The sequence below is a fragment of the Chaetodon auriga genome, chromosome 1 (assembly GCF_051107435.1).
Source record: "Chaetodon auriga isolate fChaAug3 chromosome 1, fChaAug3.hap1, whole genome shotgun sequence".
Taxonomy (NCBI): domain Eukaryota; kingdom Metazoa; phylum Chordata; class Actinopteri; order Chaetodontiformes; family Chaetodontidae; genus Chaetodon; species Chaetodon auriga.
The window spans coordinates 8476382-8490547 of NC_135074.1; the positions used below are offsets into that span (position 1 = coordinate 8476382).

General features: G+C 41.5%; 2 protein-coding genes across 2 annotated transcripts; one reads left to right on the forward strand and one right to left on the reverse strand.

The window, feature by feature from the left end:
* The first annotated feature begins 355 nt into the window (after nucleotides 1-355).
* Nucleotides 356-1282, forward strand: mespaa (mesoderm posterior aa). Its single transcript, XM_076736624.1, has 2 exons — nucleotides 356-1045; nucleotides 1196-1282. Exons 1-2 carry the CDS (start codon nucleotides 356-358, stop codon nucleotides 1280-1282), a joined length of 777 nt encoding a protein of 258 aa, XP_076592739.1.
* A 1188-nt stretch (nucleotides 1283-2470) lies between these two features.
* Nucleotides 2471-13471, reverse strand: LOC143324476 (aminopeptidase N-like). Its single transcript, XM_076737013.1, has 21 exons — nucleotides 13288-13471; nucleotides 11498-12269; nucleotides 10458-10610; nucleotides 9954-10086; nucleotides 9019-9145; nucleotides 8663-8817; nucleotides 8430-8543; nucleotides 8082-8225; nucleotides 7757-7822; nucleotides 7595-7660; nucleotides 6567-6733; nucleotides 6358-6434; nucleotides 6135-6268; nucleotides 5968-6023; nucleotides 5742-5889; nucleotides 5485-5576; nucleotides 4329-4439; nucleotides 3873-4040; nucleotides 3580-3720; nucleotides 2853-2934; nucleotides 2471-2685 (listed from the first exon to the last, which is right to left on the reverse strand). Exons 2-21 carry the CDS (start codon nucleotides 12157-12159, stop codon nucleotides 2533-2535), a joined length of 2949 nt encoding a protein of 982 aa, XP_076593128.1. The 5' UTR covers nucleotides 12160-12269; nucleotides 13288-13471; the 3' UTR covers nucleotides 2471-2532.
* Nucleotides 13472-14166: the final 695 nt, after the last annotated feature.

A 14166-nucleotide genomic window follows, 5' to 3' on the forward strand; every position in this document is an offset into this window, starting at 1 on the left:
CCAGGTACAACCCCTGTCATGGCAGGGTCATGTTCCCGGGCGGCAGGAGCGTATAATGTGAATTTGTCCACTTCATGGTGCCCATGTGAGCTGCCAGGTCACACCTTGTGCTGGAGCTGGCCTGTTTCCCATGGGACCCCCTGGCCGAGGTGTCAGCCCTGCTCCCAGAACTTCTCAGGACCAGAGGTGGCTGCCAGAGGTGCAACCTCACACCTCCCACCACATATATGGAGCAGCCTCCTTGGTCTTCCTCACTATCCTCTGCCTGTCTCACCAGCAGCACACTGACAGCTCACTGCTCAGGGAAGAGCTTACAGCCACAGCGCCAACTACAACTGCAACTACAACAGCAGCAATGGAGGTGTCCTACTGCTCTCCTCTGCAGCTCCAGGAGAACGCTTTCCTGTTTGACTGCGAGTCCCTGCTGGACAAGTCTTATGATCCTCTGGCCTATGATCCAACCTCGGACCCTGGTTACTTCAGCGCTGGTAGCAGCCTGTCTCCCACATCCTCTGTGGACTCCTTCTGCTTCTCCCCCACCTCCCTCCAGACGGCTGGAAACGAACCAAACGCTTTGGACTGTTTCGTCTTCAAGAGCCCGGCAGCACCTCGTCTGACCCACGATACACAGAATCTGCCCTGCTCCAGATCCTCCACAACCATGTCCACCACAAAGAAATCCAGGTCCAGGTATCCAGGCAAGAAGCGCCAGACAGCCAGTGAGAGGGAGAAGCTGAGGATGAGGGATCTGACCAAGGCCATGCATCACCTAAGAACATACCTGCCACCCTCAGTGGCACCAGCCGGACAGACCCTAACAAAGATCGAGACGCTGCGCCTCACCATCCGCTACATCTCCTACCTGTCAGCTCAACTGGGCATCAGCGAGGAGGTGTTGGAGCAGAAGAGATCCTTAGGCTTTGAGGAGCAGCCCCAAACTCTCAACCAGTGCCTGGGTCAACCAACAGTCAGCTGCATCCCACAAGAAGCAGACTATAACACCATGAGCACACCCCAGCTGTCCTCTCTGCAGCCCTCATATCAGGTATGTTCATATCATGGTTGCAAAATTCCAGAAATTCAACAATTTCTAAAATGAAAAGATTTTGTTTTTCATAATGCACATATTTCCTGTGGTTTTCTTGAGTGTTTCTGTTGAATGAGTTCATGACCAAAATCTATTTTCTGTTGTCAGGTTTCTAGTGGAGGTTATTTTACTAGCGAGCAGTACTGGATGACGCAGCAGCAGCTACAAAATGCTGCCTTCTCTGGACAGTGCTGAGGGACATGGTGGTCAATCCACTCTATTTTCATTGCAACAATGACCTCTAACAACATTTATGGACAAAACATCATCTTTGTTATTTTGAACAAAATGGATTCCTGTGATTTTTGTGTTTTTGTATAAAGACCTGTATATTTATTGAGCTTTTACAAAGTGAATAAACATTATTTATCAAAATCACGCTTGAGTTTGTTGCATTCATCCAAATGGTTATGGTTTTCTAGTTCTTTGATCATTTTTACAAACTGAACAAATGAAATCAACAGACTTGCTGCTTTGCCTCCACTTCCTTACACAAACACTACAGCTGTCAGCAATGAGGTGCTAAACAAGGAGCACATCCCCTCTAAAGTCCTTAAGGAAAGATCCCCACTGAGAGAAGTGGCAGCTGAGCTGGGACCAGTTAATTGGCACCTTTTCTATCCTGTGTAAACATGGCTGGTGGTTGAGGCCCAGGAAGAAACCTCATCATGAATGGCCCTTCATTGAGATCAGAATCTGGACCAATAATGCTGATGAATCAGTTTTATTTCAGTCCCAGTTCAGATAGTCACTTTCTGTTGGAACTGTGTTCGTATATGACCCAGACCTTAATACGGGCAAAGCCACATCAGTGTTTTATGTCTTATCATTAAAGATGGCTGCCCACTTTGTGAAATTATGTTTTACGCTGTTGTTATGTCAACACTGTAATCTGTAATGTTGCCCAGATGAGCTGATCTGCTTACCATAACTGAAATGTTGTGGACATTTATTCCCAGCCAGGCATTTTACATTCAAATAAGCTTTGTTTTCCCTGCAGTGCCTGCAGTCTCGAAGCAAAAACTGTGCTCAGAACCTTTAAAATTCACAGGTTCTCTGTCTTCTTGTTTCTCCTCTCACAGGAGCTAAATATCCAAGCTCACTCAAAGTACTTGTAAGTAAATGTGGAGGTACAAAATGTCACAATATGGCTTTTATTTCATAGACTTCATCCACAGAAGAAGTAAAAATGTGACAATGCAGCCTAGTGAGTACAGAATATCACATTCCTATAAAATTCTTTCAAATGTAGACAGTATATACAGTATTAAAACATATTTTCTTCAAAATCCAACTTTGATATTAAATAGTCTGTATTCATAAAAATTCTTGATCAATACTTCACATTAAAAAAAACCCATTTACACTAATAAATTTGGCTGCAGGTGGAGTAAAAGTCAATACTCAAATTTACATTTGAAAACTACATAGCGTGAGTGCTAAATTTAATAGAGAGCTTCTTCGGTGAACCATTCAAGGACTTGTTTCTTGTTCATTTTCACCCAATTGATGTTGGCCCTGGTTCTTTCCAGTGCCTGTTCAAGAGATGTGCTGGCTGAGCCCAACTGCCCTGCATTGTCTTCTCTGAACTGCAGCAACTGGAGAGGAATGGAGAAATGGGGTCAGGGGGTGACTGAGAATCAATCCCGAATGTAAAGTCATATACTGCATGTAAATATACATCAATATATGTATGTGTGTGTGTGTGTGTGTGTGTGTGTGTGTGTGTGTGCGTATTCACAACAAATATTGGGAGAAACTGTACCTGCTTGTACTCAAATTCAGAGGAGAATCGTTTGGTCACTCCACTAATTAGCGATCCAAAGGAAAATGATCCACCACCATAGCTGAAGGAAAGGCAAAAACATGGCTTTGATCATTTTGCATAATGACTACAGGCTGTGGAACCAAAGCTATGTGGTCGGACACTTTGATAACAAGAATACATGAAAAACAGGAAATAAAGTTGTGCTTTGAGCTAAATATTAACGTCAGCATGCTACATGCGCTCAGTGACAACGCTAGCATGCTGAAATTTAGCGGGTATAATGTTGTTTGCCATCCTAGTTTAGTGTGTTCGCATGGTAACATTTAATAATTAGCAGGGGATTACAGGTTGGTAGGAAGGCCATCTGTTTTGCCTGGATTTGGTCATAAACCACTGTGTTGGACAAAGCCAATTTTTGACATGATGATGGCGCAAGAAGTCAGAGGGCCACCAAAATCACCAAGATTCACTCACACATCTGTCAAAAATGTTTTGGTCTTCCATCCCATAGGAATTGAGATATTTAAGAATGGACCAAAGTGGTGGACCAACATTAGACAGACTAAAAAATGCTTGTTACAGCACCATGAATGTATACATATCTAACATATTTTGCCTGCATAGCAACATGTTTAACGCCAACACTGCACTCCTTCTCCAGCTTTAAGGTAACAGGACCATTTGTTGGCATATACTGGACATGTGTGCATCAGGTACAACTCACTCATTGACTATAAGGCCCCATTTAGCTCTGATGAAGTCCCATGCCAGAGTTTGACCGATGGGGTTACCAGCAATGCTAACAATGGTGGAGGTGGCATCCTGCTTACGGATCTTCTCTGGGTCCAGACACCAGTCCAGATACCTGAAACACATTCACAGTGAGGACAAAAGCCTAATGTGCTAAATATACTAGGTAGTGCTGCAACAACAGTGTTTGACTGTTGACTGAAAATGAATTTAAGAAGAGCAAACACAAACAAAGAGAAGACAAACACATCAAGCATGATGTCAGACCTGTTCAGTAGCCAGGGCTGTCTGGTGCAGGACAGAGCATACATGAGTTTGTCAGCTTCTGAAGCGATGGTGGCATTCTTATACATGAACCAAGCAAAGTCCCACTCCTCCTGTCCTCCCTCTGCAATTGCACTGCAGTACACCGTGGACTTCAAGTTGGGACTAATCCTGGAACGATTAATAAAGATGACAAAGAGTTAAAGGCAACGACAGCAGTAAAGAACGCAGGTGGGTCAAGTGGGACATAGCTGGGACAGTGAGGGCCTAAAGATGCAGAAGGCAAAGAAAATATTTGAACTGAAATAAAACAACTCCTGGATTTAACATGGTTTGGAAAAGTTGATGTATTCATACCTAGATTGAAAATAAGGAACACAGGAGGAAGAATATGAAAAGTGAAGTAAGGGTGGAAGAAAAATGATAAGACAGAAAGGAAAGCGTGGGGTGTGAGCATACATGTTGTTTGCTGGGTTCTCCATCCAGGCTCTGAACCAGCCAGTGGTCAGGTCCTTACAGCCGTCCACTCCACTGCTGCAGGCCAAGGAGATTGCATTCACCTGGTTGTACCTGGACAGGAACATCACATGTTATATGGGTCGGAAAAATGGTTTACATTGGTCTGGCTGCAGATCTCACATCTGGGGACCCCAAGTCTGTGAGCCAATGGGAAGAGAGTTGGATCCCCAAATGTGAGATTTCTTTTCTTTATCCGACCAGTTAAACAGGGTTAATGTGATGTTTTTGGCAGGAAATTTAAATAGCTAAAAGGTCTCTCTTGTTGTGTGTTAGGTGTGAAAGAAATACCATGCTAAACTAGCTAAGGAACCTGGTCCATAAAGTGCAGGTGATGTTGAAGAAGCTAGCGTTTATGTTAACCCTTTAAAACCGCATTAAAACTGATTATATTACGTCATATTACGTTTCCTCTGGATGAACTGAATAAAGAAGCTAATCTTGCAGAGCGCATTGGCTGACTAACATTCAACATAAGCTCTTAGTTGGATTTTATTCTATTCTATTTATTTCCACAGCTTACTAATGTTAAAATGCCAATGTTACTTGCATGGCATCAAGTCAAAGCCACACCTGAAAATGCAGGTTGTCAGTAGGACTGCAGTGAGGTTTTCCACGAGTAAGTGAAGAAGTAAATATAAACTCAGGAGATAGAATGTGTTTCTATTAAGATAAGAGTAAATTGGAGTGAACGCATTAAAAAGATACTGGAGACGGGGACACAGTGTGGGGAAGGTTATGTGAGGTACAGCTTGGGAAGATTCAGTTATATGACAGAGGATACATAAACACTTTGTCAATTATCTAGTTTTGGCACCCATTAAAGGTTCATTTAATCCACATCGCATTAATTCATAAAGATATGTTTTACTGTGATTGCAATCGGGGATTTGTAAGACAAGTGTACTCATGATACCACCATGGTTTATCCTAACAATAAATGCTACCACACACCGATTTGTGTGTGGACATTGTGACAGGAAGTTCAAGAAGTTCAGCTCAAATAAATCCTGCTACAGTGATTGTCTCAAAGGTTACTTTAGCACAAGTGAGTGAAGCAGACAGGGTGTGAAGCAGACAAGCATGTTAACATCCTTACTGTTCGGTGTGCTTTTCTGGGATTTTTGTCCAGTCGTCAGTGATATTTTTAAAGTGGTCAAACAGAGGAGTCACCTGTTTCTTTATGTAATTCTGAGGGATGAGAATGGACATGTTTCATTAGCTTTTATTTCTGTTCAAAAAGAGAAATGTGTCATCCAGATATGATCAACCAAAGAGCTATACTGTTATATTTTTTCCATGATTAACCAATCTGCAACCCTTTATAAAGAAAGTATAACAAATGTCATCACAAACCTGCATGGGTCCATACAATTCACTGCGGTCAAACATGAGGAAGAAGTAGTCCAAGTTGCGTCTGGCTGTCTGCCAGGGCATGTATTCGACTTCATTAATGAGGAACTGAGTAGTCCTCAGAGCCAGAGTTGTATTCACTATCTTTGCCCTGAAAACAACACACACAATTACTCAACTCTCTCATTTGATATTTGACAACAATGCTTCACAAAAAATATGGACTCACCTTGCGAGGTTAAATGCATCATCAATAATTTGTGCTCGGTTGATCACTGGAATTTCCTGGAAAGAGAACAAGGAATTGACAGAGGAAATTGAGTTTGGGGCCTGCAATAGTCACGTTCAAACATTGCAGGAGTAATGCAGCATCATTTCCAGCTGGAGGCGTTGTACCGTATGGCTGGAGCTCAGCTTGGCGAGGAGGCGCTCCCAGTTGTTAGAGTCATAGTTGACTCTGTAGAAGCCTTTCATGTTTATGTTGGCCAGCAACCAGTCATCAGTACCGAGCATCATGTTTTTGTTTGTGTCTGTTTGGATGGAGATGAAAAAAATACATTTTTGCATTGTGCTCATCATCCTTGCATTGCTCTGAACGTACACCTAAAATAAATCTTACCTTCTTTAGCAAGAAGCCAGTTCTGCTGTTCTTCTCCACCAGTCTTAATCCACGTAATAGGGACAATCCACTCATAGCTAGAGCCACATTCATCCGGCCATGCATATGTGGGTAAACACAGAATGTACACGTGAGTTTCATATGCCGGGGTTCAATATGACCACATACAGTATTTTCAGCATATGTGAGACATTAAAAACATTTCCTACCCTGAAGGTGTGTCTACTGCAGAGTCTGGGTCCAACAAGAAGTGTTCCTGGGTGACTTCTCCAGTTTGGGTGTTGATGGTGACCACAGGGAACCCCATCTGTAGGATCCAGGGGTTCATAATGTTCTCCACAGACTGGGGCAGCGATATGTTGGCTTTATCCACCGCCTGGTAACAGGAGTATTCACATTTTAGTAATATTATGACTCTTTGTTGCTCCCTGCAGAGGAATTCTGTCACTTTTGACAAACAGTTCAGAGGGCAGCCACATGTAACCACAATGCTTACTCTGACACATTTTTTTGACACTTCTATTTTTTCAAGACTTTATCAAGGTGGCATGTCTTCTAAGCTTTAAGCTGATCTCAGAGCTGACTTATTCTACTGTTGAGCGCTGAGTCACAATGAATAACAGATGAGTTCTACAAATATTTCCACAATAAGCTACTTGTCATACCAGAGCAGGTTTTAGCACCAAGTGGACCAAGTTCGTTTCTTACTTTACATTTGTAAGAGGAAGTATGTGTTATGTGTCTCTCCACAGTTTACAGCTGCACTAATCAATATTTTACATAAAAATGTGTGAAAAGACTCAAATTGCCTGTGAGTAAAATGTGACATCTAGAGCAGTGTTGTGCAAGTCACTGAAAATTACTAATTAGTTATAGTTACTAGTTACCTCTCTCAAGAGTAATAGGAACATTTTACAAATACTGCATATAAAAGTAATTACTTACTGGGAAAAGTAACTTTTGTATTACTTTTTTGTTTCATTCTCTTATCAATGCTCACATAGCACATTGCACACATTATATTAGTGTAGTGATGAGAGTTAGTAATACTCCCGGCCACCAGAGGGCAGCAATGACTAGCAATCCTACCTGTGAGCTACACTATATCCAGATGTAGACCAAGCTGTGTTACTGTGTCTCACTAATTTTGCAATAAATTAATCATTTTGAACAAAGGTTCTGAGGGATTTCCTTTCTAAACGGAGAGAAAGCAGTAGTGATGATGGTGCTCTCTTACCATTTGTAGGTGATTCCAGAGGTCTGTGTAGCCTGCGGTGCTATACTTAAACTCGTCTAAGTACGTCTGCAGACAGAAAATAACCCATAGGTTATATTCTAATTGTACTTGACAGTTTCCTCACATACAGATTAGATGATCAGTTTAATCAGCTGTACTCACTTGGAGTCCTTGGCTAAAGACGGCCTCCGTGATAAACTGTGAGAGCATCCTGAGGACGGCAGCCCCCTGTAGTGACAAACAGGAGGATATTAGTTTGTTGGTGACATATCAGAATTATAGCTGTTAATGATGATCAGTGATTCATCAGTGGTTTAATGCTTCAGTTCCCAAAGAGAGCGTCCCTGTCTGTGATAAAGGTCACCCAGGAAGAAAGAGCACAGCTGAGTTCATTCTTTTTGTTTAGTGGAGGTCAACATCTTATCTAGTAGGCCTTCAGGAGAACAATACATGGGGGTAAAGAAGTTGTGATTGTGTTATTCTGCACCTTGCTGTATGTGATGGAGTCAAACAGTTGACTGATGTCCTCTGGTGTCTGGACAACCTCCTCTTTGGATGACAGGGGATGCGAGGAGGTCAAGGCATCCACAGCCATCACACCAATGATCTCATTCATAACTATTAAGTCTTTCTGGAAAATACACAGAGACATTTCTGTATTTAGCTTTGTGGCATGTCTGGATACGTGTTCCACTAAAGATGATTTCTACATCCACATTGTCAGGACTTGGCTCTCACTGGAGCAACTAAAAAAGAGGTCCAGTGAGTATATTCAGTATGTAACTTTTCAGCTTGGATATAGTATTTCTAGAGAAGAGGAAAGAACAAAACTCACCATATTCCAATCTTTTTCTGCCTCATGGGCTCCAAGATAAGAGACGTAGGTAGCAAACCCCTCATTGAGCCACAAGTCATTCCACCACTTCATGGTCACCAAGTTCCCAAACCACTGAAAGGACATTTCAATGGCACGGTTTTAAACACATTTCAAAGGTAAATACAATTATCATCAAAGATATGAAAAATGTTGGAGGGCATTAAACAGTTGAATACACTTGATTGAGATACCATATGAGCGAGCTCATGCGAGATGACCGTTGCCACCCACTCCTTGTCTCCATTAGATGACACGCCAGGATTATACAGGAGGGCAGTTTCTCTGTAGGTGATCAGACCCCAGTTCTCCATGGCTCCGGCACTGAAGTCCGGAAGAGCGATCTGGTCTAAAAATGATTAGAGAGGTGATTTTTTGGACTGCTGGCTGTACATTTTCCAAAAACTTTTACCAAAATTTAAGGTAAAAATCGGAGCAGTTACTGCACATGCACAATATGTCCACAAAGTTATATTGATTAGTAGTACTAATACAGTAGTGTAAGCTTATTTACTCCTTGTAACGGCCTGTGGGTGTGTGGAGTTCCTACCTGACTTGTTCAGAGGGTAAGGAGAGGCATAGTATCCCTCAAAGAATTCCAGTATGGGTCCAGTCTTGTTCAGGGCATAGTCTCCCTGCTTCTCCTCTATAGCCTTCTTGCGAGCCCAAACTCTGATCTGGACACAAACAATCCTTTAGTAACCACACAGAAAAAATAGTGGCTTACACAGTTAGTGTCCTGTAATAGCATGGTTCATTCAGTGTTTAGTGGCTAATCCATGATATCAAGGATCCAAGTTCACAGCAGGCCCATTACAACAAATGAGCAACGAGAATCCCCTGCAGCAGGAGGAGCGCCTAGATCAAACACTTCAGTCCTATCTGAGGGGTTATTCTGAGGTCATGCTGACATAAAACATAAAATGATTTTTCTGTCTTTAATTAATAAAGCAGTACTTCCTGAAAACAGCTGCTTTGGCTCCAGTTTCACATTCTCAGGCTCACATTGGTTGAAATTATTGGGCTTAATTCCAGCTGTTGTTGTAACAGTGGTACTGTACTGCAGCAACAGCAGATCGCAGAGGCAGTAGAAGCAAATGCAATATTAGTAGTAGTAGTAGTAGTAGTAGTAGTAGTAGTAGTAGTAGTAGAAGTGGTATTAGCATGAGGTGTGGTTCTTAAAGCTCATTGCTAATGTTATAGTTTATTGTCCACTTTAACAAAACATTTTTTCTTGATCTACTCTGGGAGATCAAGGGTCTGTTTCAGAGCAGCAGCCCACATTGCCACAGTGGAAATTAACTATTACAAAAGAATAGAAATGAAATACAAAATGTACTACAAAATAACTGAAAAACACATACTGCAAAATAATAGCAAAACCAGCATTCTTCAGTAAGTATTCAAAGACCTGTAAATATAAACGATGTCGATATTTTACAGCAATTTGTTTGGTTCTAACTAGAAGATGTGATAAATACTTACCAACGTGCCATTTTCAGAATGTCTCTCAATATAATCAAATTCACACACGACGAAAGCCAGCAAGTAGGTTGACATAATCTCTGTGGGTTCAAAGGTTGTTATGCTGAAAGTCTGGTCACCCTCAGTGATGTTACTCGACTCTGTATGGGGAAAAAGACAGCAGGAGATTGATTCTAAATGAGGAAATGGGGAGAGATAAACTCATTGTATGACTACAGTACAAAACAACAGAGAATTGTATGTTTGCAGCTGCAATATTAACAGTCTGTCACATTTGACATTCCTCAGTCATTATTCTTTTAGCAAAAGGTCTGATTGTGGTTAGTGCTTATAAATGAAATACAGGTTTTTGTAATTGATCCACTTGAAGCAGTCAGTTTAGAAATGAGACATCTACTAACTGGCACCAATCAAAATGTAACTGACGTAAGGTACATTATGCTTAAAGCTGCTAGGAAACATTACACATGTACACATGTAAAATGTTGCACTAGATGGTGAAACAAGAACTTGCCCCGTTCCATGCCGTTGGACAGAGCGACAGTCCCAAAAGGGTGTTTGAGAGTCATGTGGAAGATAGCTTTCATGGAAGGCTCATCGAAGCAGGGGAAGGCTTTCCTGGCATGGGTTGCCTGCATCTGAGTCGTAGCCAGAACTCTGACAATGATAGAAATGAAAACTCAATAAATAACACCTGTATCAAATGTTAAAGGACCCTCCACTTTTAGATACTTCAAACTTAGATATAATCCATGTACAAAGTTTGCTTCAAGTTTTATTGTAATGAAGCGTTTTGTTTTTTTTTAGTTTATTTGGTGTAGCCCCGTCACAAACCTGTCTATTCCTCCCCCGTTAATGACACATGCAATTTCAGATTGCATTCAAGATTCAAGTTAGTGAAATGATTATATTATGAGGCCTAAGAAATACTAACTGTACATGCATTGCTGACTACCATAGTGTCTTTTTAATACAAAATACCAACTATAGTGGATGTAAATATTGTAAGCACTCCCGAAAGTGGATATGGGTTTTAGATTTTCTTCCAAGTGAGTTTTTATAATTGCTATTTCACAAGCAATTATAGGCTAGCAATTAAACTGAGATTAAATTGACTTTAAATTTAAATAGACTAAACAGTGCTTCTCATAAAATGACTTCTGATGATTGTTATCAAAAATTGATAGAATGTATTTATTTATTCAAAATTTCTTGCCAAGAATTAAATGAAAAGATTGATACCACTCTCATTTATGGTACTGTAAACTACAACCAGCTAGCTTAGCATAGCAATAAGAAACTGGAAACAAATTTCTACACTTGGTTTTTGTATGGATCGAGCAAACAAGATATAATGTGTTAATTTGTGAGTTACATTTGGACAGGGTCAGACTAGTTGTTTCCCCATGTGTCCAGTCTTTGTTTGCTAAGTTAACTGGCTACTGGCTGAATTTAATGGACGGACACTCTTCTAATCTACAGCAGCATATTTCCCGAAATGCCAGTCTTTAATAGAATTTAGCAAGGTTTAAAAAACATCGTACTTTTTCACCCCATCTTCCATGTATTCACTCCTGTAGAATCCTCCCAGGTCGTCAGCCAGTTCTCCAGTAAACTCAGTGTAGAGACTGTACGTGCTGCCGGCCTGCAGTGGCCCGTCGAGCCGGATCACCAGGTACTGGGTGGGAACCTCAAACCAGGTCTCTTTCAGGCTGGGCGCAGTGGATCCATCGAGGCCTTCCAGCTTGGCATGGTGTCCCTCAATGATGGAGAGGTTCAGCTTGTTGGAGTGGATGATGATGAGGTCTGTGTCCTTAACACATTTGAAGATCACCTCTGAATGTCCAGTGAAGATGTACAGGTTCTCTTTGTTGGGCTCCAGCCGGGGCCACAGGGTAACATCGTAGGAGACAGGAGCAAGAGAGTCTGGAAGTCTGTAGCGCTGCCAGGGCTCCTTCGGGGTGGAAGGTGTCGTGGGTGGGTTGGGGGTGATAGTGGTAATGTCGGTGGTAGCGGGACTGGGGGTGGTAGCGGTACTGGGGGTGGTAGCGGTACTGGGGGTGGTAATGGCTGGAAGTGTCACTTCATTCCTTGACTTCTCCTGAGCATAAACCACAGACAGAGCTATGATAGTGGCCACTGCACCGATGCCTCCAACCACACAGGTTACTGCCACCGCTTTGCTGATGTAGACACCTTTCCCCATGTCTCTTCCAGAGAAGAAGAAGATAGAAAGGGGATAATGACAGCTATTTATGCTCTGCCTGCTTAGATTCAGGCCAAAGTTAATGGTTGATCTCGTGGGTGGGGAAACAGCTGAAAGTACAAAACATTGAGTTGTAAAAGTCCTTGAGATAAGAGTATACAGATCTGGCCATCCCAAGGTGAAGAACCCAGAGTTATATAATGAAATGGGCTAAAGAGGGGTTTATGAAATGCATAAACTTTTATTTAGCCTCAGATATTGTGCAAACTCTAAATTTGCTTTGGTTGACCAAAACACTTGTGGCTTTAAGAAATGGAGACATTCCAGTGGTTAAACTGAAACATATATTTTGTGCTTGGGCAGCACAGAAATGTCTTCCTCTGACATTCAGATTTTGGTCTGCAGACAAAATAATAAAAAAGAAAATACAATAATGTTGCACAATTAATTAACTCTTGCCCAATAACAGAAGCATCACCACTAAGCTGAGAATGGTGAAGGATGACGAATCTAACAGTCAGGTTATGGCCTCTTATTACCAGAAAACCATAAGTGTGAAATCATCATTATGCCCAAAGGCATGACAGGAAATGACAACTTTGGTGAATCAGGCACAGTAATGCTGAGTGGTCAGCCACTTTTTGGCAGCACTCAGCTGCAACACAGAGGGCTCAGACAAAACACTGTATGACTTAAAAAAAAACAAAAAAAACAATTTTTAAAAAAGGTTTAACTTTTGCTGCAAAGCAATGCACTTTCATCCAACAATGCACCACAACTGACCAATCAATTGTACATATAACATGGTAGATTACTTCCAAAAGTGACTGTGGTAATTCTAGTGTCTAGATTGCAGATTATCAAGGAAGAGAATAAAATGAAGTCTAATAAAATGTCAAACTCATGGCGTATCACTCAGATTGGCTCTTCTGTTCTCACTGGTATCTGCAGCCACATGACCCCATCAAAGCATGCCCTCACGTTTTCTCAACGCAGGTCTGTTTCTTTGGTCTGAACATCTTGTAAGAACCACTCTCCACATCACATGCAAGCAGACATGCAAACACCAAATTACAGTGTGATGCAATGACAGCAAACCATTTTCTTTTCCATAATAAGTTTTCTTACCTTGTATTAATTTAGTCTGGACTCAGTAGATTCAGCGCCCTTTTCACCTGACAATTGTGGAATCTGATTTTAAAGTAGTGTGTCTGTCCCGCTGCACTCTCCCTTAGCATGTCAGCTGCTCATCCTCTTGCACCAAGAAATGTACCAGATCTCTCATTTGACAATGTGTCCTGAGCAGCTTCAGTTTGTTTCTAAAGGGAAATACTACTTATACCAGGTCAGGCAAAATCTGCAACAGATCCAGATCTGCCCACATGATGAAACAGATTATTGCACAATCTTTAAACACAGAATATGTAATTATTGCCATCTGCAGCTAGTCTTGAACTTGCTGTGTCCTGTCTTGAGGGTTAATCCAGAATGATGATTTCAAATACTGTCATTTCCTAAAATCTGAATACTGCTGCCTTCCAGTAGTATTGTGCAATGTATATTAATCTGGTAGCCGTATTGGACACAGAGCTAGAGATCAAATAGCATTATTTTCAGGGTCATTTTCTGGAGAAAGAATAGTATTACTTTTTTTCAAATGAAGCTTTGTCGTGTGGATTTTAGAATGCACCCAGATCTGATTTGAGGCAGGATTGAGAATGCTTGGTAAATGTTTAGAACAACTGGCTCTGCTTTTCTACTGACATTTCAAAATGGTCAGCTTCTGCTTGTAAAGCTCAGTAGCTTTGGAAACCTCCTGTTCCACTTAAGAATGAAGTGAAATGGTGCCAGACATTAGAAGCTTTCAACTCCAACAGAGAGGTGTGGCATGTCAGCTTCCCTACTAGGCTGAACAAAATATTTTCTCCCACTATGTTGAAGACGTGTGCTCATCTTTTTATTTGCATTTAGCTGTAAGGTTGCTTGATGTTAAAGTGCCTTCAGACA